Below are 26493 nucleotides of genomic sequence, written 5' to 3'. Positions count from 1 at the left end.
CGCTCCTCTTCTCCTTCTCCTCTCGGTTTTATCCTTTTTTTTCCCGTGCGTTGCTCTAAACTTAACTGGACCGATGACTTGATGCTAAAGTTACTTACTATACTAAGTTACTCCTCCCGTACGGTAACCAAACCCACCCTCGGCTTTCTCAGTCTCCCTCTTTCCCTCCGCTCCATCTTCTCCCCCGTCTCCCTCTCCCTCTCCCTCTCTCTCACTAATTTACTCTCTCGCTCTTCTTCTCTCCTTGTTGATTCACTCCCCTCTTTTCCTCTCTTTACAAATCATCTTCCCCCCACACCCATCCCTCCCTCGTTCAAACAAACATTCTAATCTCACCCGGAGAAAATTTCAAGCCTTTCCTTCTTCTTCTTCTTCTTCTTCTTCTTCTTCTTCTTCTTTCCTTCCCCCCTCAAGTGGAATTAAGCAATCTTAAATTGAAAGACCGGTCCAACTTGCCGCTACGTACCAACTAAACTAAACGGTCCCCTCCCTCGCCCTCCAATTACTTCTCCTTGCCCCTGACCGACACCCGCGGCATCGTCGTTTCAGCATACGCCTAAGCTCTCTCTAGTCTGGCGTCTGGATTCACAGTCTCGGCCTCCTGATCATCCACTTACTCCTGTCTTTTTATGCTGTCTTTCTCTGTTCCCCAATCATCTCCTCTGACCTACTCCCATCTCGACATCGCATTGCGTGGACTCGCAACATGTATGCCTCTCAACAGCCTGCCACCTACGCCTACCCACCTGGCGTGACGCTGGGCCCCTCAGGTGCGTCATCTTGCTGATTCCTGTTTTGTCCCCTGGTCCTGTCCTCCTTCCAGGATTCTTTGTTATCTCCCAGCCGTTTCACCTCTGGCGGGGCTTCCCCTTGGTCAGAGTGTTATCTGTCCTGTGCCGCCTTCTTTTCTATTTCAGACCGTGCTTCCCCATGCGAAAAGAGACAGAAAAAAACTAACCTTGATCTATCGTCCGCTCGACTACAGGCTCTCCTGTCCAACAAGCTTTCGGCCCAACCCCTGTCAATCTGGGCTCCAACAATCCCTTCCGGAATCGTGCTCTGTCGCCTTCCGCCAGCTCTTTCGCATCCGCCAGTGGTCAATCTGAACGCCGAGTCTCTACGAATCCCTTCGACGACGACACCCTGTCGCCGCAGTCCGCCCCCGTGATAGGGTCAACCATGGTCTCCCCGGTCGAGAGACAGGACATAACGTCGAACACACGTGAACTCTTTGTATGCTCATCTCGCAGCCCTGACCACCGTCGCTCAGCCGAACTGACCTAAAACTACGTGATATAGGAGAACCTTTCCGTAAACCCTGCTCCCCAGAACACTGGTTACAGACAAGCTCCGCCGCGCCCGGACAAGCCCGCGCCCAACGGATACCCGACGAACCGCGGACCTCCGCCCAGGGAACGCCCAGAACGTCGCGACAAAGATCCCTTGGACATCTTTGCCGACCCCCCGAAGACGAGCAGTGGCGGAAGATCGGGCTACAGAGAGCGGAGGCCTCGTCGCAACTCAGAGTCCTCGATCATGGAACGAACCCCCAAGCTTGTGGATACCGAGGACGAGAGACGCCGTCGTGAGCGACGACGCCGGGAGCGGGAGGCTCGCCATAGAGATGGAAAGGACGGCAAGGAGTCGAAGGATGGAAAGCCTCGTTCATCCAAAAAGTCCAACTACCACATGGACATTATCGATAAACTGGACGTCACCAGTATCTATGGCACTGGAAGTGAGTTGGAGCCCATTGCGACCTGGCAGAGGCGCTTGCTAACAGTGGCTGTGTAGTGTTCCATCACGATGGGCCGTTCGATGCCTGCAATCCTAACCGTAATCGCAAGGGCTTGCGTACTGCGCCCATGCAGGCGTTCCCCAAGGACTCTGCCAACATGGCTCTTGGAGGCGCAGGGCCAAACAATGCCAACATTGATCTGAACCTGTTCCACGGAACCATGGACGAAGGCTACAATGACTATTCTACCAGCGCTGCCGTCGACCCCCGTAACAACAAAAGCGAGACCGCGAACTTTGATCCAACCACTCGCATCGAACCTGTTCATGGAGCGGAGAGCATGGGTCTGGGTACTAGCACTTTCCTGGATGGTGCCCCCGCTAGCCGGGCAGACATTCAGCGCCGTGGAAGCGGGAACGAGAACGGTGGAGCTGGTCCCAGCGGAGGAGGCTTGCAGCGCAAGAAGAGTTTGGCCCAAAGACTCCGGGGCATGAACAAGCCCTCGAATCCCCGAGTGGTCTCTCCCGAGTCCTCCTACACCCCAGGTGTGCCGACTGGCTCTAGCCACATAGGAACCATCCGCGCCAATGAGAAGAACCCCTTCTTCCAGGATTATGACGATGCTTGGGACAAGAAGGGGGCCCAAATCAACATGTCCGAGGAATCACGTGGCACCACAGGTACACGAGCCCGCTCTTCCAGCAGCCCCAAGCAGAATACCGGTTTGGAGCGGAGGTTCACCAACGAACGTTCCAACACTGGCTTCGATGAGGGCAAGCCCAGCGGTGGTGGCGGCGGGTTCATCAACCGCATGAAGAGTTTGAGAAAGCCCCGGCCTGAGCGGCGCATCAGCAACGACTGAGTAATTTGAGTGATCTGAATCAACGGTCGTACTTAAACTCCGTTGCTTGTGTTTGGCGCAGATGACGAGGGAAGTGTGAAGAGATGGAAACCGCTCTGGAAGCATCCCTCTTGCACTCCCTTTAGCGTCTATCTCCTATAGAAGATAGGCAAAATGAGGCATATGATGAGATAAAGCATCGTGAATCGCAGGCTGGCGTAAACGACATATGATAATTCTATCGTCTGCAGCGTTGCCTTGGGATTCCTGACACATTGCTCAAGGCTCATGAAGAGCGACTGTTTAAGCGCGCTCTAAAGCGGCGTACTCGACTCCAATGCAATTGGGTTGGCGAGGCGGTGACAGGGGTGGTTGGTGTTTCATTTACTGGTAAACCACACGGTGTACGGGACGCGAAAGGACAAGGCGTTGAGTGAGCATTTACTCTTGTATGCATGGGAATTCAGACCTGTGTTGGGACCGGCTGGGCTTTGCTGTTTCGTGCTTCTCTTGTTTGCTACTAGGGCTGTTTGAAGGCAATGTGTCTTTCAGCTGAATACATATTTTACCATGCTTGTACTGGTCGGCCCCATTGGGTCTATATATCACGTAGCCATAATGGAGTTTATCCACTCATTTACAACTTAGCACATTACTTAACCGACTCGGCATCCCGCCCAGGTCGACAATGGCACTCATCATGTAATGCCACACAAAAAGACACCTTTCTCAGATTATTACAACGTCACCGCCCGAGATTCTCTGGAAGCTGGGATGAAAGATAGACTAAATAAAGCAAGTTTTCTTTTTGTTTGACAGATAGATGTAATGACGGAAAATAAACTTTCAAGTTTTTTGTAATAGTATGTATAGTAATGATGATGAGTACAGTTCTACAAGACCTTTTTGGAAAATACTACTACTACTACTACTCATATACTAGGGTCTAATACACGAACGATTTCATGAACTTATAATTCCAGTACCTACGAAGTAGTATATAATAACGATGGCTTGAGATATGTTGAGCTGTAAAACAAAACAAAAAAAAAAGCATCTATTTATCTATCTATCTGCTGTATGAGACTGATTTACATTCGTGGCTGAGTCGGCTGGGAACTAAACACGGTAGTAATAGTATTACTGATACTCTCGCAGTTTCGAAATACCCGTTCTTTAGTAAAGTAGCATGATACCAAAAAGAAAAAGAACTTTAGTCCATAAATACTTAATTCAGTTACTTAGGTATATCCGAGCTAGCTAGTTAGCTAGCAGTGTAGCAGCAAGTTGAATAAACAATCCAAATCCAACAACAACCACCACCACCACCACCACCAAAGGGAATTATTGAGACTCATTCATTATTCCCACACAGAGACACACATGATCACATAGATTAACATCATGATGGAAAATAAAGTAAAGATATAAAACCCCCAATGAATCCTTCAACCTTCAACTCCCATAAACGTGATATGTGATAATTATGTATGATCACAATCACAATCAACCCATATTCATAATGCTGCCAGTTAAAGCGAAACCCCACGCAAAACCCCTAATGACCGAAACCAGGAACCATGTACGAAGAATAAACAAGACTCTGGTAAGATTCTTGTTCTTACCGCGCCCTAGTAGAAGACTGCATGCGCGGCTTGAATGGATCAGGGGCGGGGATGCCTGCTCTCCGCTTGGATTGGGGCTTGGGGCGGGAGAGTGTGTATCTATTAGATGGATTGTTAGTATGCATTTTTTTCTTTTTTGTTGATGAGTGGTGGCTACATACTTGGCAAACGCCCTGGACAGAGCTTTCTTGCAGCTGATTTTCTGGCTACCGATGAAGGAATCGACAGTGACAGCGATGGCACGGTCGATGTCCTGTGCGGAGCAGTACTCCGAGAGACGCATCTTGCAGAAAGATTCGGCGATACGCATGATGGCTTCGAGGTGACGGACCTGGATGAACAGTTGGTTAGTCTTTTCTTGTCTCCTAGGACGTAATTGAAAGTAATAGGAAGGGAGGCATACGGTGATGGGGTAAGCGCCGGTAGCCAGAGATTCGCGTCTCATGTCGGCGAATAGACGGGCGATCTTGTCTTGGTCGATCTGGTAGAGCTTGGGGTGGCAGCGTTCACGGGCGTAGAGAATGTATTTGCGGAGGAGTTCTTGAGGGATTTCGCCGTCCTTCTCGTCTTCGCGTCGTTGCTTCTCAGCATCCCGGGTAGCGAGTTCCTCGTCGGTCAGAGGCAGGCGTTTCTTGGTCTTCTTGTCAATGCGGTAGCCGTCTTCGTCGATGGGGTGTCCATCTGCGTTGATCAGGTTGCCGTCTTGGTCGCGGAGAGGACGGGCGGGGTTGGCGCGGTGGTGGGACTCGATGACGAAGTTGGCGAGACGTTCATCCTCGCTTGGGTCGACAAGATCGCGGACGACGCAGAGAATGTCGAAACGCGAAAGAATGGGTTCGGTGAGTTGGACGTTCTCGGAGAAGGGTGCGCTGCTGTTGTAGCGGCCGCCGATGGGGTTGGCAGCAGCAACGACAGCACAGCGAGCCTGCAGGGTGGTCACGATACCAGCCTTGGAGATGGAGATGGTCTGTTGTTCCATGGCTTCGTGAATGGAGGTACGGTCCTGGTCGTTCATCTTGTCGAACTCATCGATCAAGCAGGTACCGCGGTCTGCAAGGACAAGCGCTCCTCCTTCGAGGGTCCATTCGCTGGTGAGGGGATCGCGACGGACGCTGGCTGTCAAACCGACAGCACTGGCACCCTGACCGGTAGCGAAAACGGCTCTGTGGGCAGTCTTTTCGGTGTACTTGAGGAACTGGGACTTTGCGGTACCGGGGTCACCCAGCAGGAGGACGTTAATATCTCCACGAATGTTCATCTTGCCTTGGGCTTCCTTGCTGACACCACCGAAGAGGGAGAGGGCGATTGCGGTCTTGACGTCCAGGTGACCGTAGATACTAGGGGCAACGGAGCGAACGATCTTGTCGACAATCTCAGGGTCCCTGGATAGGGCACGGATCTCCCGCTCATCTTCTTCGGTCAAGTGGAAACCAGCCAGCTGGTCGTGGGACTTGACAACGTGGTTGGCCTCAATGATCGTGGCGAACACAGGGAAGCCGTTCTTGTTGTTGAGCTGCGCATCGTAGCTGTTCCGGTAGATACCCGTCACCTCGATTTCATCACCTGGCTTCGCCGAATCGATGAGATCTGCGAGAAGGACGACCTCGCGCTGGCGGGGGAGACGACCAGCGGGGACGGAGCCCGGAGATTCTTGGAGGGTCATTTTCTGGTAGTTGCGGTAAACGGTCTTCTCGGAGTGCACAGAGAAGGGTCCCTTGGACTGGCAGTTCTGGCAGTACGAGATCTTGACTTCCGCACTGGCTTCCTGTTGGAAGGGACCAAGAGTGATGTTACACTTTCCACAAACGAACATGACATATTTCAGTTGCGGGAAGACACCGGTACGGCGAGTAACGACACCGCTGACGCGGATAAGGCAGTTGAGATGGGACTGGCGCAGTTGACGGAGGGTATAGGAGACAGGGAGATCGGTAATGCGGACATGAATTTCGTTGTGGATATCGTGATATTGGGGGTAGTGGAAGAGAGTGACATCAAGCGCGACTTGGTCGAAGACCTTCAGCACCTCAGTGGGCTCGTTGGCAAGGAAGTAGGCAAGAGCCGCTTTGGTTTCCAGTAGATGGGCGTAAGAAACTTCAAGGGATGCCGAGTTCACCTCACCAAGGGTCTTGATCTTGTTTCCGTAGACCGAAGCACCGGCAGGGTCGGTGTATTCTGTCAAGAAGGACTTGAATTCTCTGTAGATGGAGCGAAGGACTTGGGGCTGCAGAACCCAGTCCGTAAGATTAGAAGCCTTGACATCGGTCAACTCCTCCAGGGAGAGCTCCTCCATCGCATCATCACCCATCTCGACGTCGTCCCGATCTTCGTCGTAGTGGTGTCTCCGGCGACGGGGTTGACGAGTAAGATCTATGTCACCATCTTCGTCGTCCTGCAGGAAAGCCGCAGGCATGCGACGGCGACGTTCGAGTTCTCGATCTCTCTTGTTCATGCGGGCTTCGAGTTGACGACGAGTAGCGACATCAAGTTCTTCATGGTCACCCTCATCGTCGATGTATTCTCCTCTGTACTGGTCGTCTGCTGTGCTTCGATAATCTTTCTCGAAGTTGTCTCCAAACAGATCGATTCCGTCCTCGTCTTCAGCCATCTCGTCGATATCATCAATGTCACCCAGGAGCTCTGCTTCCTCATCGCGCTCGTTGTCATCGTCGTCGAAAGGAAGCATGGGAGGGGAGGAAGGGGGGGCTATTGCCAGCGTCAGTATCAGGAACCAGCCATCCACCACAGCATGACTTACGACTCGAGGGGGGAACAACCGATGAGGTCTCATCATCGGGCTCTCTGGATCTCTTACGACGACCCAGGTTCCCTAGGCCGCGGTTTGCAGCAGAATTGCTGGGACGGAGTGGTGAACTGGGAAGACATTATTAGTATTCCGAATGTTTTGAGGGGCAACCAAACAAGGTGGTTCCAAGCAACATTGACAATCAATGGGCGAGGACATTACATACCTCATTGTGTGTGGTGTTCAGTCTGACAGGCGGGGAGGTGGAAGGGGCAGACTGAGGGAAGGTGAAGAGACAGCCGTGCGGAGGGTCCTTTTTTCTTTTCCGTTGGGCAACGCAGGAGTTCGAAGGGCCACAAGCTGAGAAGATCCTGGACTTGGCGCCGAACGCGTCTCCGAGACGCGCCAGCGACGCGTCCGTTTTCAATTAAACCCCGATTCGGAAATGCGACCCGCTCTGAGCCCAACGAAAAGTGGAATAAAAGATGCTTCGTGGATACACTCGACTTCTGGGCAGTGGGAAAATGGAGCTCTTGGTACGTCATGCAGAATAGTTCATATTGGAATTACTCCTCATGGCCTAGTTAAATTGTCACCGAGGTATGGACAGACTACAGCGGGGTGGTTCTGCAGGAGCAAGAAGGAATCCAACTGCGCTTATACTTAGCTACTAAAAGCATCGTCAATCCACACCAGAGCCTACAATAAAGATTAGATACAGAATCCCATCAATTAGTTTATTATACTTTTGAAAGAAACCTTTCAGACCATCAATCATAAGTCTCAACCTGGTGAAATTAGAGCAGATTACCAACCCCATAGGTGCAAACACGGCAAACACTTTACGGTTGCGCGCCGGCGCGTTCCCATCGCCGCCGCTCAGCCTCCTCCGTATGCGCAACCATCACCTATCCTTCAGTCTTCATAATCCGATCAATCTCTCTAAATAGGAACTTTCATTGAAATTGTTTCTATATCGCGTGACGGATATCGGATAGACATGGCCAACACCGAGTCGGGCGACCCACCCCTCAATGCCGGACAGGCACTGAACGGACAGACTACCGCAGGGCGCCGCGAGAGCTTCAGCTCTCAAAACTCGCAGACCGCGAAGGAGTGAGTCTTCATCGACCTGCAACGCGCATGCACTGGGATTACATCGCAGAATTAGTTGCGCAGACCACTAATGCCTTTATAGATTCATTGAATCGCAAATTCGACTTGAAGCCGATGCGCGTGAAGTCCTCCCATATGTAAGCTCACCTTGCCTACGTATCGAGAAGGAAAAGGTGAAGAAGTATAAGACACACTGACACCTATACAAGTCATTCGATACTTGTACACAAGATTTAGGCCCCCTTCGCCAATCCCTTTTCGCCTGCCTCACCTGCAACCCCTCCACCTCCGAAGAGTCATATACCCCCGCCGCCGTGTGCTACTCATGCTCCATCTCCTGCCATGGCGAACACAATCTCGTCGAGCTCTTCAACAAGCGGAACTTTGTTTGCGACTGTGGAACAACCCGCATGCCCGCCACCTCCCCATGCACCCTTCGGAATGACCCCAAGACCGGCGCGAAAGGCGTGCACTCAGAGCAACCTCACCAAGGCAACAAATACAACCACAACTTCCAGAACAAGTTTTGCGGATGCGGCGAGGACTATGACCCGCATAAGGAACGCGGTACGATGTTCCAGTGTTTGGGTCTGGGCACAGTAGAAACCGGTGGGTGCGGCGAAGACTGGTGGCACCCAGAATGCCTGATCGGCCTGCCGCGCGACTGGTACAAGGGTGCGAAGAAAGATGGAGCTACCGATGGAGAGGCAGCCGACGATGACGAGGAAGAAGAGACTCCCCTCCCGCCCGGATTCCCTGCGGAAGAGGACTTTGCGATCTTCCTCTGCTACAAGTGCGTCGACTCGAATCCCTGGGTAAAGCGCTACGCAGGAACGCCAGGCTTCCTACCCCCAGTATACAAAGAAGGCGGACTCGCCAAACCCACAGAAGAGGATACCAAACCCATCACCACCGAACAAACACCCCAGACCACAGAACCAGAGCAACCCAGCAACCCCAAGAAACGCAAAGCGGACGACAGCGCCGACGAGGAAAGCGATCCTGCTCCAAAGCGACCAAAAGAGGAGTCTACAGAAGAGCTCAAACCCGAAAACAACGACACAACCACCACTACCACCGAATCCAAACCCGACACATCCCAAGACACCGACAAAACCACCACCAGCGAAGACACCAGCAACCCCTCCCCACCCAAACACACCCACCTCCCCACCAACCCCCCAACCCGCATTTTCTCCCTCTTCCTGAAAGACGACTTCCGCGACCACTTCTGCCGCTGCCGCGACTGCTACCCACACCTAGCATCGCACCCTCAACTGCGCGAAGAAGAAGAGACCTACGAACCGCCCATGTCCGAAGACGGCGACGGCGAGGGTCCCAACGGCGGAGGCAGCACCGGCACAGGCAGTCTTCTCGACCGGGGCGAAGCAGCACTGAGCAATATCGACCGGGTGCGTGCTATCGAGGGCGCAATGGTGTACAACCATCTGCGCGATAAGGTGAAGGAGTTTCTGAAGCCGTTTGCGGAGACGGGTAAGGCGGTTAGTGCGGAGGATATTAAGTCCTACTTTGAGAAGTTGAGAGGGGATGAGCAGTCCATTCGGGATGCCGCATCTTCTGCTGCTGGGGGTGGTGGTGGTGGTGGTGGTGATGATGATGGTGGGGATGCTGGGGAGGGGGGTGGTCGGAGGGAGCAGAGTGGTATGTATATGTCCTATTACCCCCTTGAGATTGAATGTGGGTTTTGCTAACTTGATGGTTACTTATAGGATATTGATTGATATTGTCATGATTTGTATGGGATTGGTTGATGTTAGGATGCTGGGATTGGATTAGGGTACTATTGTCTATGGGTCGGGGAGGGCGTCATTTGCATTTAGTTTCAAGATTATCGGCATTTCTGAAGATGTCAAGATTGAACACATATGATACCGTGTCACGAATTCGACGTTGGCTCATTTCATTGTATACATGCTTGCTAGTTCGGGATTTCCCTAATCTCTACCTTTGTGCACGAAGATAAGTATATTTGCAAGATAAAAAGAAAAAACGCCAGTTCCAAATGCATATCTGGAAGTCCGCACAAAATGCCACCCAGCCCTAAACTCCTTGTACATCCAAACATTCTTCAGAGATTAAGAAAAATATATCACTCTTTTAAGCGCTTGGTTGCCCTTCCCAACAGACTATCATCAGGCAGTCCGCTGCGTTTTGTGCCAGGCAAGCTGCCAGAGCGAATATCGTTGTCATCCTGTGTCACTCGACGATGAGGATATTTGCCCTCAAATCCTTCGAAACAATTGGCGGAGATAGGACCCCCGTTCTTGAAGTAGGGATGCTCGAGGGCTTCTTGCGCGGTGATCCTCTTGGTCGGGTCGTATTCCAGTAGGCGTGACAGCAGATCGAAACCATCTGCCCCGGGTGTGCCAGCACTCGAGTTGGCGGAGTACCCGTTGTTCTTCAGGCAGCTCTGATACCAGCCTTCTAGGTTGGAGGATCGGTTGAAATGCCCCGGGGCACGCGACATTGCCAAGGACTGCAGCTGCGAATATTCTGGCATGGACACGATGCCAGGCCAGATCTCCTTGGTTGGGAGCCCCATAATCTCGATAATCTTCATCATCTGATTGCGCTGGAATGGCACCGTCTTTTTGCTGTCCATCTTGGCTTCCTCGCCTTTGAAGATAGGGCGGAGCGATAGCAGCTCCGCAAAAATGCACCCGACGGCCCACAAGTCAACAGCTGGGGTGTAGTGTCGACTCCCCATCAAGAGCTCAGGGGCACGGTACCAGATGGTGACGACAACCTTGTCTCCAGAGAAGAGAGAGTTGAGAGGTTTGTAGAAGAGACGGGCAAGTCCCAAATCTCCAATGCGAATCGCACCACTTGAGGTCACCAAGATGTTTGCTGGTTTGAGGTCCCGATGCAGTACCCAGTTGGTGTGAAGATACAGTAAGCCATTGAGCAGCTGAAAGAGGATCGATCTAACCATCAAGGCCGGGATGGCATGCCTTTGCGGTTGGGTGTGATGATGAATAATCTGGAGCAGATCATGCTCTGTGTACTCAAAGACCATGAAGATACACTTGTCCTCCAGGATAATTTCTGCCAGCTGCACTACATTGGGATGGTCCAATTCTGAGCACAAGGCCATTTCTCGGATGGCCGACTGGGAAAGACCGGTATACTGAATGATTTCGCCTTCTTTATCCGGCTTGAACCTATAGCGGGTAAGTCATGTGATGAAGCCGATATGCCAGGAGTGGGATGCCAACTTTTTGATCGCAAACTCTCCCTTCTGGCCATTTTTGCCAATGGCCTTGTAGACACGGCCATAAGTACCACTACTGATAAATCCCACAATGTGGTATCTATCGCGCACACGTACTTTGCTGGTGTAACCAGAGCCGGGAGGCTTTCTCGCATCTAGACTCTCTTGATATAGGGTGTCAGCAGGGAGACTATGCACTTGTCCACAACCAACGTAAGAATTCAACAGCCAATCAAATTCCACGAGCAAGGTTCAAGGGGGAGTGGAGTAGAAGTCCGAAAGACCAAAAGGAATAGGGGGGTGAAAAGGGGAGAGCTAATGGGGGGAAAGGACGATGAGAAGGATGAGGCGAGATTGTTGCAGCCTCTATAACCGGCCGAAAGACGGCGGGTTAGTCTGGAGAGGGAAAGCCATTACCACGTGGATAAAACCCGCCGAGAGAATTATAGAACGGGAAGCTCCTTCCAAACATCATGGAAAAAGAACAGACAGAACAGCCGTTAACAGGCGTGGAGACAGGGACTGTTCAAGGGCATTTAACGATTATATAAGGAAAGATAGAATAATAGTAGTAGTAGATCTGACAGCAGCGCAAGGTTCAACCAAAGTACATGGTGACGGAGCGGGTTCAGACAGCGGATCAATAATAGTAATAAGAAAATAAAGTGGCAACACGGGCGAAAAGAGGGTGCTCGGAAGGGGAAAGACAGGAAAAGCGTCAAGTCAAGCTAAGCAGAGGCAGAGTAACAGTAACCGGTATTACCATCAACAGCAGCCTGCAGGCTCTTCTTTAGAGACAGACTTTGGCTGACGGTGGCCGCAGCGGGCCTGGAAGTCGTACTTAACGGGCCGGACGAGGAAGGCGGGTTTGTCAGACTCATGGACGAGGTGGAGGCGACCGGAAAAGAGAGTCAGAGGCAGGAGGAGCGTGAGGGAGGAAGGAGAGATGATGATTAGTTCGTTAGGGGAAAGTGGTCAGGTCAGAAGAGGGTACTTTTAGGCTATCCGTGGAAACTGCAACGCTGCGATGGAGTCCGGGAACCATACGCGGAGACACTGATCTCCACCACTATGGGGAAAGCAAAAAGATCCAACAGCAAGCCTGCAGGAGGAGAGATGGTCAGTGAGTTGAGACGGACCAACACGCGCCGAGAGGAGTGAGAAAAAAACAAGAAGGACTTAAAGCCAAAAAGGCAAATAAGAGGGAAACACCGCAAAGCCAAAAGCCAAAAACCGGCGCCAAAGAGTGAGTGAGTGAGTGAGTGAACTGGAAAGAGTGAGGCTGCATCGGAGGGAAAGTGGCTGACTCATCACTCTGAGCCCTCCCCTCCTCACCCAAGCAATCAATCAATTGATCAATCCATCTATCAACAATTACACGATAAATAATTATAATTGTACTTTGTAGGATGTTTGAACCCTGTCTGGCTTATATTTCTACAATTGACCTATCTCAATCATAAATTGCTGTCTTCCATCCTATATTTCTCCTAAATACACCATCTGCAAGCCATCCACTGCACTCCCTCCTGTTGATAAGACTCCTCCCCCTGGATTCCCCCCGATAACGCGGAGTTTCCTTGTCCCGATTATAGACGCCCTTCCGCAACGTCATCAACACGCTTGCTCTCCGACTGACTGCTATTCCCTTCCATTCATCCAGGTGCAATGACCGGGTAACAGCAGATCTGTCCCCCATTTACTGACCGAGAGCTCTGTGGATTATTGAGACCCCCCGTACTCAACGAACGTCTCAAACCACAATCATGGTCTCTCCAGAGCCGATCCGATCTCGGGTCACGCCATACTTGATCTACCTCGTGTTTATCACAACATTAGGACCACTCCAATTCGGTTATCACCTGGTAGGTTTTACCCTTTCCACATCTACAACCTCAACCCCCCGGCTCATACTGACACTTACTATCCGACAGGCCGAACTTAATGCCCCTCAGGCGGTGATCACCTGCGAGCGGAAGAGCATCCATTCCTCCACCGAGGCACTCTCTCTACCACAATGTATCCCCATGAACGCTTCGCAATTCGGCCTGGTGTCGTCAATCTACACCCTTGGTGGACTCTTGGGAGCCCTGCTGGCAGGGCCGGTTGCCACCAAACATGGTCGCCTCTTTGCTCTGCGAGCAACCACGCTATTCTTCATCCTGGGCCCCGTGGCTGAAACATGCGCATCTAACATTCCCCTTCTAAGCCTTGGCCGGCTGCTGTCCGGCATTGGAGCAGGAGCTGCGATTGTCGTCGGCCCCATCTACATTTCCGAAATCGCTCCACCCAGCGCCAGAGGTTTCTTCGGTGCCTTCACGCAGGTCATGACCAACGTCGGCATCCTATTAACCCAGTCCCTCGGATACTTCCTAAGCGAGGGCAGCAAATGGCGATTCATCCTCGCCATTGCCGGCTTCATCGGAGCCCTCCAGCTCCTTGGTCTCACCCTAGTCCCAGAAAGCCCCACCTGGCTCGCCGAGCACCAAAAGAGCAGTCTGGCCAGACAAGTCCTGCAACGGCTGCGCGGAAAGGACGCAGACATCGAAGAGGAAATCGAAGGATGGCCATCCTCAACAGCAGGACCAACAGATGACATCTCCGGCGAAGAGCAATCGCTCCTCACGCCACCATCCGGCAACATGCCACCCAAACAACCCCCGGTCACCATCTTCCACGCCATCAGTAACCCAACCTACCGACCAGCCATCATCGCCGTCGTCGGCGTAATGGTCTCCCAACAATTCACCGGAATCAACAGCATCATCATGTACAGCGTCTCCCTCTTACAAACCATCCTCCCCACCACCGCCGCCCTCCTCACCGTCATCATCTCCGCCATCAACCTCATCATCACCCTCGCCTGCTCCCCTCTCCCCGACAAAATCGGCCGTCGATCCTGCCTCCTCCTCAGCATCACCGGCATGGGATGCAATTCCATGCTCCTAGCCCTAGCCATCTACTTCAACCAAAAGGTCCTCTCCGCTATCGCCGTCCTCCTCTTCGTCTCTTGCTTCGCCGTCGGCCTAGGCCCCGTCCCATTCATCCTCGCCTCGGAGCTCGTCGGCCCCGAAGCCGTCGGCGCCACGCAAAGCTGCGCCCTAGCTGCCAATTGGATCGCCACTTTCGTAGTAGCGCAATTCTTCCCCATGTTGAATGATGCCCTGGGCGGCCGTGGCAAGATCTACTGGGTCTTTACGGGTATGGCGTGTCTCCTTGGTGGGTTTATTTATTGGCGTGTTCCGGAGACGAAGGGAAAGGCTAGTGCGGATGAGGTTTGGGGGAGAGATGATCGTCGACGACGGGATTGAGTTGAGAGTGAGTAGCTTTTGGGGTATCTTGCATAATACTTGTTTATGGTCCGTACCTATTTGAGTGGCCTACAGTATGAGATATATAGCCTTCTTCAATTGGTCAATTAAGTAAGGGTTTACTATACTTAGCAAGCTTGGTATGGTATAACCGTAGGTCTCGCTTTTAGTTCCATTCGGTGACATTGAGAGTGATGACATGCTCTAATAATACATAGTACTAACTATGGTATGAGTGTGAGTTTGAGGTTGCGGTGCGAAGATGTACGCGTGGAAGACAGATGTTCCTGGGCAATCCCAGTAATAATATATTTTTCGATGAGTCAACTGCTTTGAATAACATGAACGCTAAAGTGATTTTAGGGCAGTGGTATGTTCTTAGCTAAAAAATATCAAACATGAAACTAGCCCGCCAATGCAACAAGGTAGTAGAAGATATCCCAGTCTAGCCGCTATGCTGTATACCTGCATCTCGTAATCGAAAGAAAAGCTCTAGTGATGAAAGTGATGAATCCGCAAAACGCTAACAGACATGTCTAGTCATAACGTCAATCATTCCTATCCAACACTTCATAATTCATCATGGTAATAGTTATGAAAATATCCGTATTGATCTGCACGCACGGCAGATTCATACAACCCCCATGGCCAGCATCACTTGCTAGCTGACATTTGTGGCGGGGCACGTAGCTGTATCTCCATTGACGTAGCAGACTCCTCGGTAGACGCCTGCGACATCAGACGGTCTCTTGCCCTTTCAGGATTCCAGCGCTCGGCGTTGGCGCCGCAGTTGAGTTGGGCTTCTTTCAACCAACTATCCCATGCATCGGTCGACGGGGCCAGGCCTCCCTTTCGGACCCATGCAATCTCCTTGGTCTCCCGAATAGCCTCCCACAAGGCTCTAGTGTAATTCCTCGTCTTTGCTGTTCTGACTGTCTTCACGTTATATCGGCTCAAGTCCCACATTTCCCCCGGATCCATCAGCAAGGCCAGGGCAAAGTATAGGATATTCAGGATGATGTATGCGACGCCGACGGCAATCTGCATCGTCCATCCGCAGTTACTGAAGAGAATAATTGCCGCCATGAGAAGGACCGTGCTGCAAGCCAAAAGTGCTTGGTGGCCTCGAGTCTTGAACACGTAGCGACAGCTTTCGGCTCCCCCGTACAGCTCTCTCGTTATCTCTTCGGGGCATTCTACCACAATAAAAGCCCCGTTACGGGTCTTCATGACAATATCCCCCTTCGTCACCTTGGTATTTGTCGTACGGGTGGATAGCCTCGGATACCATTGCGCAGATAGGCAGGCAGCGCTGGTAGACAATGACATGGCGGCGAGGGCGACGAGGGCCACGCCGTCGTGGATCATACCCGCCCAGATGAAGAGGCCGATGGTCATTAGAATTGAGATCAAGGTCACAAGATTTAGCGCACTGAGCGACTTCAACGGGACGATGACCTCTTTCTTGTCGTCGTCCGGCTGGCTTTTTTGCTCGGCATCATTTTGCGTTCCTCCACTCTCGACATCGTCCACCTCTGCTGCGCTTTTAATGGTGTCCTTCTCCGGTTTCTGATATGTAATATTGTAGGACCGAAACTCATACTCCTCCAGCTCCTCGAGCTTGTGGATGACATTGGCGAAAAAATTGAGTTCGGTGAAGCGCGTACCGGATTTGACGCCAATGATGGTGACTTCCTTGACAGAGGGGAGTCGGTTGGGCCGATCTGTATCCAGCAGTGATTCAGGGGCGGGTAGGATACGTGGGAACCCGGCAAATGGGGACGCCGTGATTGCCTGCTTATGCTTTTCAATAGAGGATCCTCCGATAATGGCCAGAAGGGAGACGATATCAAAACGCCAGCTCTGTGCTTCGGAATCGAGGGTCGTCGGAAACCAGCCCATGTTGTCTTCAAATCAAATTATGGCAGTGAATATCTGCAGGAATGTGCCCGAAGGATAAGTTTGCTGCAGAATCACTGTCCAAACATGGATATGAAGGGATTCTTCCAGCAAGATGGCGGGGTATTCGATGGACCATGTAAATGTAGGTCACGGAGAGTTGGCAGAGGTAAGGAGTCTTATAAGCATCAGTGGAGGAACCCAAAGGAAGCACTGCAATTTTGGCGAGCTGAAGGTCTGCCTTGGCCAATCGATCGACCGCAGCAAAAGCTGCCAGCCACCTGTACTCCATATGATAGGTGGTGCTCAGGTGTTCGGCTGAGGTTGATTTGCATCCCGAACCGCTGCTGCATTAGCGGCCAGCCTAGTCGTGGACCCGACTCGGCCGCCCACGGCTTAACTGCATCAAAGCCTCAGTCAGCTGGAAGGCGGTATGGATGCATCAAGAGAGGGGGAGAGGCGAATTCATCTTTCCCAACAGGCCAGAGACCCGTCAAATAGTTTTGCAGTTGTTGGGTATCTGTTTTGCGTGGATAGCTGGAGGAGAGCCGACCAGGAGCGTTAGCTTGAAAGTCCAGTGGCTGGGTGCCTCGAGAGATCTGAGGAGTTCGTGGCATCGATAGAGACACTTAGTACGTAGCAATCATTTAGCCTATCATAGGAATGAGTCTGCTGCAGCTTATCCCAATTTAGGTCGAAGGCAAACAACTAACCAAGTCAGAGGTCCCTGTTCGCTGATCAGACTTGAAGTCATGGCTCGACAAGTGTACTTCGAACCCGCTCAGCTGAGAGACGGTCGCTCCTGCCCTCCGCTTCTCTAAAATACCAGCCTGGGTAGCTATGAGGTGTTGGTTCGTCAATACGTTGGTTTGAAATAGAGGATATGATGTGGAAGTGCCAGGTTGGGGTGGAAGGGGTACTCTTAACTAGTACTACCCATGTTGTGGTAGCACTTACTGTAAATACTATGGCGAAGAACGGCCCTTGTCTATACAGTAATGACCCCGCCAATGCACAGCACAGCAGCTGAGCCGTGCTGGACGGTCAGTGAATATTCCACCTTCAATCCATAGAGGTGATCTATTTCTCTGGGATCGATTGCAAGGTCGGCGTTAACCCGCAAGTAGCAGTTTACTCCGCAGCAAGGGACTGTACAAAAACGTGTCGCTTCGGGAGACCCCAGATTGACGGGAACTGTTGGTGGTCGTACAGGAAAGTAAATTGGATCCTGATTGAGGCAGGTGATAGACATGTATCTTGTAAAGCCTTACTCCGTACGATGCGCAACCAGCTTGAATGCTCCGTCAACTGACCAGTCACTTTCATCATTCTTCATGACTTAAGTATGTAGCAGCTTGAGCTCCGTTTCCACAAGCATCCATGGGTAAATAAATATTTCTCTCGGTGAGAAATTCACACCGACAGTGAAGTCCGCCTAAGCACAAACTATGATCATCTGCTACATGTAGCTAATTATCGACAGTCAAGACCCCTAAAGCTGCAAAGCATTTGACCGATGGACCGAACCATGGTTCAAGCATGAGGAAGTGGAGAGGAAAACTGCCTAATGCCCTTGTTTCTGCCATTCTGGACACAATCCAACCCAGAATTACCAGAGTGACTTCACTTTCACCGCCTCCAGGCAACCATCTTTAATCGGCCGAACTTCCGACAGTCCCAGTCCCTTAATAGACTACTTACTACTCATACTCCCTTCCATTCGATATTTTCGGTTATTCCATTGACATGTTGACTTATTCCGGGGGTGGGGGGTTACAGGGCTGAAGCAGGGACAGCGAGGCAGTGATCCATAGCCCCTCCGTTGTCGTCTTTGCCCGAGTGAATCTCACGTTAGACACATCCATTGGATGCTTCCGGATCGAGGGGCAGTCGATCTACTGGATGGATTCGCTCTCATTGGATCTGAGCCTTGGATGAAACTATGAGGGGTTCTCAGATGACGTTCAGGCAGCAAGAAATGTGCTCGGCAATAGTAGTAATTGGATTTGGATTCCGATGTTCCGTACATAGCCAGTGAATGAACTCTGTAGATGTAGAGAGCATACGAGACAGAGTTAAGACAAGATGATCGGTAAGTGGTCCAGATGGGAGAGCTCGGAAATAGCCACATCCCCGTAGCCACAACCCCCATCCACTCTACGAAGTAGTAAGTAGTACTAGGCTGCCAGTTTTCCTTTCCTTTCTCCATTTCACAAGACTCATGATCACTCGCCCGGTGGGCCTGAACGTCTTATCTACCAGCTTTTCCACATCTTCCAGCACCTTCTAGCCCTATAGCATTCGACGAATTACCAGGGTCCAATTTAATAGGAGGAGTTTCAATCATCCAGGGCGTAACCGGCGGCTTCCGCAACTCCTCACTTGCTCCCGTTGTTGGGAACTGGGGATTCGCTGCAGCCCATTAATCTTGTTGTAGCTTCCCAAACAGCAGAATAAATTAGAGTCTTGGGAACTCCGAGGTTCAAGTACAAGAAGGAGCCCATCGAGGAGGACTCAAAAAGGGACTCACGGACTTGAACTGACTGACTTAAACAGTACGACATCCACCCCAAAATCCCCACTCACGATACGAGTGCTGCAGCAGTCAGTCAGTTGCTGTTGTGCTTTCCTTCTCCTTTTTCCCAGACCCAGTTTCCGTCTCCATCATCGATTATTCTTAGTACCCCTTAGCTTTGATTATTATTATTATTATTATTATTATTATCATTGTCATCATCATTATTATTCCTATTATTACTGCCGACCTGGTTGTTGTTATTTGTTGTTGGGGTGGTTCCTCCCTCCCCAGTCGTCTGTCGTATTATTATTATTACTATTATTACTGTATTCACCCCGTCCAAGTCCGTGCATTAAGCTTTCCCTCTCTTCCACCCCATTTTCGTTGTCACCGGTTTTGTGGGCGCAATGCTCCTGGCCTTGCATCTCTAGAAACAAAAAGGTGCCAATTGCAGGGTGGGTGAAGTTCTCCTGTTGATTCCCGTACTGTCCGATCGTGGCTCCGTCTCCTGGTTTCACTGGGCGGATCCAGACACAGAGAGCACCACTTAGTAGTACTTTAGATCAGCCGGCAGTTCGTCCTGACAGGCAACCACACCGTGACACCTCTTCGTCACGGTGGCCGGGGAGCTCTGGCCGCTTTTCAATGTACTATATTTCCCAATAGCCCTCCATGGCACTTGATGATGCGATAGTTCTTCTCTAATACCATTTTCCCTGTCCAGTTTCCCGTGTTGACGCGACGTGTCCTGTCCTCCTCCGCCTTCGTCGAGCCTGTTTCCCCCGCACTTCCGGCCGGTCACCATGGTGCGGTTACCATTGCCACAACGTCTCAGCAGCCATCTGAGCACGAAAAGCAATAACCCTACTCCCGGCCAAAGCAGGAGTACAAGCCCGATGCGAATGCCTGAGCAGAAGCCGTTAATCCTGAAAGTCTCCGTCATTCGGGTGAGTGAGAATGTCGCATCTACGAGCGCGCGGAGCTCTACGGAAGCTCTGACCACAGTTCCATTGATCCGCTAACCCAGGTCGCATATACCTTCAGGGACGAAATCTTGCAGCTAAGGATCGAGGAGGGACTAGCGATCCGGTGAGTTCCCCTTTATCAATCATGGAAAAACCAGTCAATCTCATTTTCGAGCCTTGTGGCTGACGAAACCCTCCTCTTCTGCAGTACTTGGTAGTCACGCTCGGAGACGCACGACAATCAACACCCACAATTCCCAAGACCTTGAACCCAGAATGGAATGTGACATTCGAGATGCCAGTGGTTGGCGTACCGCTGTTGGAGTGCATTTGTTGGGACCATGATAGATTTGGCAAAGATTACCTGGGCGAGTTCGACATAGCACTGGAAGATATCTTTCAGAATGGTGACGTTCATCAGCAGGTAGGCGCCCGTTTCGTGTGGCTTAGATCGAGCTGAGCTGACATATGCCCTCAAGCCAAAATGGTATACACTCAAATCGAAGCGAAAACCAACTAGAAAGAAGGACAGTATGGTCTCTGGGGAGATTCTTCTGAAATTTTCACTCCTCGACGCATCGAATCCGAACGCTTCGCCAACGGACACCTATCACAAGTTCAAAACGATGGTGTCCTCTGGAGATGAGGAGGATGATTTCCCGCAGATCCCGTCCATCACGCTGGATGATGTCGACAGAGAGGAAGAAACCTCGGATGAGACAGACGACCCTACGAAACCTGAGGTCGTCGAGAAGAGAAGACGCAGACTACGGCTCAAGCGCTTGAAGCGCAAATCCCTTGCCGCTAGAGCCTATCAATTCTCAGGTGCTGGTAACGGAGTACAGGGTATCGTTTTCATGGAAATTGTCAAAGTGACAGACCTTCCGCCGGAACGGAATGGTAAGACGCGCCACCTCCTATGGCCCCTACTTCTTTGCTAACCCGCAACAGTGACGCGCACTTCCTTTGACATGGATCCATTTGTGGTCACATCTCTCGGTAGAAAAACGCTTCGAACGCCGGTCGTGCGTCACAATCTCAACCCCGTCTACAACGAGAAGATGGTCTTTCAGGTTATGAAACACGAACAATCTTATACTATCGGATTCACCGTCATGGACAGAGACAAGTTCTCTGGAAATGACTTTGTTGCTTCCGCTTCGTTCCCGGTCCAGACGCTCATAAAGTCCGCTCCCGAGGCCGACCCCGAAACCGGTCTATACAAATTCGTCGACCCGAGTCTGGATCCCACAGGGGCCGAGCAAGGTCATTCCAGCCGGCCTTCAGAGATAAAAATTGCCATCAGCAGATCGCCTTCGGCCAACAGCTTGTCAACGTCACCCAAATTTGGCACTACACCCAGAGGTTCTTCTACTTCCTTATCAAGCCAGACACTGCAGGAACAGTCTTCGACATTGCTACCTCCACGGAGTATCCCTGAAATTCCCGAGAGTAGCCAGCCTTCCACCCCAACAGCGGCCAGCTTCGAAGGAGATCCGATCGGACCGCTCGAGTCGAATGGCCTCCAGGTCTATCGGATACAACTAGCCCTGAAAAACAAAGAAAGATGGGAAGATAAACACTTCCCTGAACTGTTTGTCAAGGCGAAATACATGCCTTATCGTGCACTGCGGCAGCAGTTCTGGAGACTCATGCTTAGACAGTATGATGCCGATGAGAGCGGCCGGATCGACAAAGTTGAGCTCACGACAATGCTTGACACTCTTGGGTCAACCCTGAAGGAGTCTACGATCGACAGCTTCTTCGAACGGTTCAGCTCAGAGAATGAGCCCAGTGATACTATGGATCTGACATTCGACCAGGCTGTGATATGCCTGGAAGATACACTTCAGGCTCTGCAGAAAGACCCCGGCTCACCTCCCAAGAAACTCTCGCCCACGCCGTCGACCGCTAGCCGTGAGAGTGATGAACATTCAAGTGGTGATGAACTCACCATGGAACCTCGCTCACACAATGCCAATCCTCAGACTACTTCAGTGCCGACATTGTCGAGTGATGAGCAGCCGAGTTCCACGGAGGAGGACCTCCTTCCAGATGACCTGGGAGATGAACGAGGTGTGGAACACGTTATCGAACTCCGAGAATGTCCTCTATGTCATCAACCGCGCCTCTCTTCACGCTCAGATGCCGACATTATCACACACATTGCTACCTGTGCCAGCCGGGACTGGAGACAGGTAGACAACCTCGTCATGGGTGGATTCGTAACATCGAGTCAGGCCCAGCGCAAGTGGTACACCAAGGTGATCACCAAAATCTCCTATGGCGGGTATAAGCTGGGTGCCAACTCAGCCAACATCCTCGTGCAGGATCGAATCACTGGCCAGATCAATGAAGAGCGTATGAGTGTCTATGTCCGGCTGGGAATCCGGCTTCTATATAAGGGCCTCAAGAGCCGAGAAATGGAAAAGAAGAGAAGTATGATTACCCGCTTGTTGCTTCTAGCCTGACTCGCACATAAAACTAACCGTCTATCACAGTCCGCAAGATCTTGAAGTCGCTCAGTATCAAACAGGGCAGGAAGTACGATGACCCGGCATCAGCCAGTCAAATCCGGGATTTTATCAATTTCCATCAACTCGATATGTCTGAGGTCTTGCTCCCAGTGGAGAAGTTCAAGACCTTCAACGAATTCTTCTACCGTGCCCTCAAGCCCGGTGCTCGGCCCTGCTCAGCCCCTGAGGAGCCCGGGATCGTAGTATCGCCTGCTGATTGCCGAGCGGTCGTGTTTGACCGCTTGGAGGAAGCAACCGGAATCTGGGTCAAGGGTAGAGAGTTCTCCGTTGCTCGACTTCTGGGCGACGCATATCCTGAAGATGTGCAACGCTTCAAGAATGGAGCGTTGGGAATCTTCCGTCTCGCGCCGCAGGACTACCACCGCTTCCATATCCCCGTGGACGGTGTCTTGGGCGAGCCCAAGACCATCGAAGGTGAATACTACACTGTCAACCCGATGGCGATCCGTTCTGCTTTGGACGTTTATGGCGAAAACGTGCGAGTTTTGGTACCCATTGATTCGGTTGCTCATGGCCGTGTCATGGTGGTTTGCGTGGGAGCCATGATGGTGGGAAGTACGGTCATTACACGGAAGGCGGGAGAGAAGGTCTCCCGGGCTGAAGAGCTTGGATACTTCAAGTTTGGAGGAAGCACTCTCCTGCTTCTGTTTGAAGAGGGTGCTGTGAACTTCGACAGTGACCTGGTGGACAACTCGAAGGGTCCTTTGGAAACATTGGTAAGCCACCTTCCATTGTGATCCTCATGCGTCGTCAGTACTAATATGCCCTGCCGTTGCAGATCCGAGTCGGCATGTCTGTGGGCCACAGCCCTGGCGTCGCTCAATATGAGCCCGACATGCCGAAGAAGACCGAGGATGTCTCTTTGGAGGAGATGCAAGCCGCCAAGCGCCGAATCGAAGGCAGTCTGGCACCACCGACTGATGCGGCGGCCTTTGAATAGGGAAGGACTAGCGCGTAACATGCGTGTTATCTTTCCGCAATTCTCTTGAGGTGACTCAATTGAAGGATGATTCATTTCGGGCGTTTACTGGTACATGATCACGGCCGGGAGCCGTCATAGCGATTTGCAGCACACTTGTAAAGAATACTTACCTACCATGACGAAGCCGGACGACTACTGGAAGCAAGCAATCATGCGGGGCTGTACACATTGATTAGATACTAGAACATACGTAATGGACATAGTTGCAAATATTGAACCTATTATTTATCACAACTCCGATATAGTAAGATAGAGTAAGTGACTTGACTGCATTTCGCGGGCCACCAGCGGTGTCACCCGAAACGGGCCTAGCGTCGTCCCCACGCGCCACGACCAAAACAAGCGCGTGCTGCGGCAACTCGCAACAGCCAAATCCCCCCGTCATCCCGACGCCAGAGCTTGGCCCTTCTGCGCAAGGAGCCCTGTGGAAGTTTCTGCCATCCTATCTTCAGTCTCGATTCGCCTGTCTCAACCGGTCGCCCGCTGTCGCCGCGTCTTCTGAACGGGTGGTTGTACCGCGCAACCCGGCTATCGACAACACGTCCCTCGGACCGCCCACACCACCCCCCCGTTTTGCGTCCCGTCGAAAGCTACCCGTCGACTACCTGCGACCGCGCGATCCCGCATTCCACCAACCTAACCCAGGTCCAAAAAGAAAACCGGAGGAGTCTGTCCAAAGCACGATTGTCAATCCCAGCTACCTGTCGCTTGTGAATTGTTCCGGAAGTGGAAGGATTTGGCGGTGACGGAGAGGATCCTATCAACAACAGAAGCGGGAGGAATTCTTCGCGGCCAGCTTCAGGTTCAGCTACCATTCGCGCTTGATTTCTTCCCGGCAGGAGAAACAAAGACACTGCGCGGGGCAGAACTGTATCGACTTCTTCGCAGTTTGATATCTACGCTCCTTACTCTTTTTCATTTGTTACCCGCCCTTACGACCCCGCCTTTTGAGTCCCGGTCCTGACATGACCGTCACTGTTTTGACGACCTCTACCACCAAGACGAAACGTCGCGAACCGTTACTGGCCCTTGATATGGCAACGTCCCAGGCGCAGGCGCGTCCTGCCGCGCCTGGAAGAAGTTCGGGCAGGAGAACGAGCGCGCGATTGATTTTGAATAAGCAGGATCGGGGTGAGGAGAAGCTGAGTGCTGCGGAGAAGAAACGGAAGGCTGGTGAGTGACCTTGTGCGATTGGAACGAAGGGCGATTGCAGTGGCGGTGATTGTCTTATGCGTTGAGGGTAATGGATGAATTGCTAATGCCTCAGCTTGGGTTTACAGTCTTTGAGGAGGATATCGAGGGGTTTCAGTTCTCGCGCATCACGACCAAAAAGGCTAAGCCATCAGAGCCTAAGAAGGTACCGTCGCCTGTCCCGGAAGAGCCGGCACAACCATCGCCGAGGCGAGGTCGACCGCCGAAGAAGCGGGTAGAGGAGAAGAAGACGGAGGTTGCGGAGGAACCGAAGAAACAGGCTGAAGGGACTGGGAAGAGGAGAACGAGAGGCGCTGCGAAAAACTCGGTAGCTCCGGTCGAGCCTGCGCCTGAGCCGGAACCGCAACCACAACCACAGCAACAGCAACAGCGTGCTACACGCTCCACACGAAAACACGACCAAGTCGAGACGGTGCCGTTGGAGAAGAAGCGGAGGAAAGGCAGGCCGAGTAACTCGAAGACCGATGCACTACAACAGGAGCAATCTCAACCGCAACCGCAACCACGCAATGGCTTTGTGTCTCCAGAGCCGCAACCGTCCGGAACTGCTACTACAATTGCGCTGCCGTTGGCGGATACCCCAGTCATCCAGCGCAACAAGGAGATGCGGGGAAAGAAATCTGTGAAAGGAGGGAATCGACGGAGCAGTCTTGGGATGCGAGGACGGCGAGCCAGCTCGCTGATTGACTCGGGGGCGTCTAATGGTGGGCAATCTATGCCATGTGTGTCTGATGAATGCTAACAACATTGCAGCATTACCGCACAAGAAGGTTGATACCGCAGATTTCTACAAGCATATCGCGGCTGATCTGCCGGAGCCTCGGAGGATGCGTCAGCTCCTGATATGGTGTGGCACGCGGGCAATGGGTGATAAGCCATCTGGGTCGCGCTCAGAAGACGAGAGCGCCCGGTTAGCCGGTATGTTTGATAATGAGAAAGTGGATGCATAAGCTAACAAATCCCAGCGCGAGTCATCCAGGAGGAGCTGCTGAAGGAGTTTTCCAGCAACTCGGAGCTTTCCAACTGGTTTGGAAGAGAGGATGCTACCCCTCCTACTCTGGTGGTCAAGAAGGAAAACCCAAAGAACATTCAAAACGCGGAAAAGATCCAGGAACTGGAAGAGCAAATACAAAGGTACGCAGTGTCTGATGGGCAGCAGCAGGCGGAAGCTAACAGCTACGTGTCAAGGCTGCAAAAAGAGCGACATGCTCTCAATGCACTCCTCCGGCCAGCAGACATCCCTCGAATCAAGCCTGCACCACCCGAACAACCCGAATCCGACTCCGTCCCATCATCACAACCATCACCGCCCGAACAAATCGACTTGTCTCTATTAGAACCGTCACAACGAGAAATCTTTGCACAAATAAACCCCGAAGCCGCCAAACAACAACAACAACCAGACACCCAGCCCATGGAAACCGAGCCAGCAGCCCCCGAACCAAACCTCTTACCCCAAATGTCACCCTCTACCGTCTCCACCCGACTCTCTCGCATCACCAACTCACTCGCACCGACCCTCGACTCCCTCGCCGCTGGCATCCACGACATCGACCTCTACCGCACCATGTCCGATACAGTTTCGACCCGCATCCTCCGCATCTGCGCCGAACGCCTCGACGAGCGCGACGCACGTCGTCGACTCGCGACAGCCGAATCCAGCGCCGACGAAACCAACAACCGTCAAGACCTCAGCCTCCGACCACGAGCCCGAGAAGACCTCGGCGTGATTCTTGGGGCGTTGAGCCGGGTGGAGCGTCGCTCGACGTAG

At 52.0% G+C, this 26493-nt stretch overlaps 8 protein-coding genes across 8 annotated transcripts; 5 read left to right on the top strand and 3 right to left on the bottom strand.

Annotated features, from left to right (window-relative positions):
• Nucleotides 1-706: 706 nt before the first annotated feature.
• AKAW2_40472A (Pal1 family protein) lies at nt 707-2600 on the top strand (the record flags this gene model as incomplete). The annotated part of the gene is made up of 4 exons (XM_041688804.1): nt 707-770; nt 986-1233; nt 1300-1738; nt 1795-2600. The coding sequence occupies 4 exons, from the start codon at nt 707-709 to the stop codon at nt 2598-2600; spliced, it is 1557 nt and encodes a 518-aa protein (XP_041542552.1).
• Nucleotides 2601-4200: 1600 nt separating this feature from the next.
• On the bottom strand, nt 4201-6890 carry MCM2 (MCM DNA helicase complex subunit MCM2; the record flags this gene model as incomplete). Its single annotated transcript, XM_041688803.1, has 3 exons — nt 4201-4303; nt 4366-4535; nt 4608-6890. The coding sequence occupies 3 exons, from the start codon at nt 6888-6890 to the stop codon at nt 4201-4203; spliced, it is 2556 nt and encodes an 851-aa protein (XP_041542551.1).
• A 1060-nt stretch (nt 6891-7950) lies between these two features.
• On the top strand, nt 7951-9804 carry AKAW2_40470A (putative metaphase-anaphase transition protein (Mlo2); the record flags this gene model as incomplete). Its single annotated transcript, XM_041688802.1, has 4 exons — nt 7951-8066; nt 8149-8203; nt 8276-9728; nt 9797-9804. 4 exons carry the CDS (start codon nt 7951-7953, stop codon nt 9802-9804), a joined length of 1632 nt encoding a protein of 543 aa, XP_041542550.1.
• A 372-nt stretch (nt 9805-10176) lies between these two features.
• Nucleotides 10177-12179, bottom strand: ssn3 (cyclin-dependent serine/threonine protein kinase SSN3; the record flags this gene model as incomplete). The annotated part of the gene is made up of 3 exons (XM_041688800.1): nt 10177-11248; nt 11303-11462; nt 12062-12179. The coding sequence occupies 3 exons, from the start codon at nt 12177-12179 to the stop codon at nt 10177-10179; spliced, it is 1350 nt and encodes a 449-aa protein (XP_041542549.1).
• An 885-nt stretch (nt 12180-13064) lies between these two features.
• AKAW2_40468A (putative MFS glucose transporter) lies at nt 13065-14609 on the top strand (the record flags this gene model as incomplete). Its single annotated transcript, XM_041688799.1, has 2 exons — nt 13065-13163; nt 13233-14609. The coding sequence occupies 2 exons, from the start codon at nt 13065-13067 to the stop codon at nt 14607-14609; spliced, it is 1476 nt and encodes a 491-aa protein (XP_041542548.1).
• A 654-nt stretch (nt 14610-15263) lies between these two features.
• Nucleotides 15264-16511, bottom strand: AKAW2_40467S (uncharacterized protein; the record flags this gene model as incomplete). The annotated part of the gene is made up of 1 exon (XM_041688798.1): nt 15264-16511. One exon carries the CDS (start codon nt 16509-16511, stop codon nt 15264-15266), a length of 1248 nt encoding a protein of 415 aa, XP_041542547.1.
• Nucleotides 16512-19829: 3318 nt separating this feature from the next.
• On the top strand, nt 19830-23468 carry AKAW2_40466A (putative phosphatidylserine decarboxylase Psd2; the record flags this gene model as incomplete). Its single annotated transcript, XM_041688797.1, has 7 exons — nt 19830-19973; nt 20071-20115; nt 20200-20415; nt 20471-20891; nt 20943-22430; nt 22493-23244; nt 23307-23468. 7 exons carry the CDS (start codon nt 19830-19832, stop codon nt 23466-23468), a joined length of 3228 nt encoding a protein of 1075 aa, XP_041542546.1.
• Nucleotides 23469-24475: 1007 nt separating this feature from the next.
• On the top strand, nt 24476-26493 carry AKAW2_40465A (Mis12-Mtw1 family protein; the record flags this gene model as incomplete). The annotated part of the gene is made up of 5 exons (XM_041688796.1): nt 24476-24683; nt 24791-25426; nt 25476-25640; nt 25688-25856; nt 25911-26493. 5 exons carry the CDS (start codon nt 24476-24478, stop codon nt 26491-26493), a joined length of 1761 nt encoding a protein of 586 aa, XP_041542545.1.

The sequence above is a fragment of the Aspergillus luchuensis genome, chromosome 4, assembly GCF_016861625.1.
Source record: "Aspergillus luchuensis IFO 4308 DNA, chromosome 4, nearly complete sequence".
Taxonomy (NCBI): domain Eukaryota; kingdom Fungi; phylum Ascomycota; class Eurotiomycetes; order Eurotiales; family Aspergillaceae; genus Aspergillus; species Aspergillus luchuensis.
Note: the sequence above shows the minus strand (reverse complement) of the source record. Positions and strands in the feature narration are given on the sequence as shown.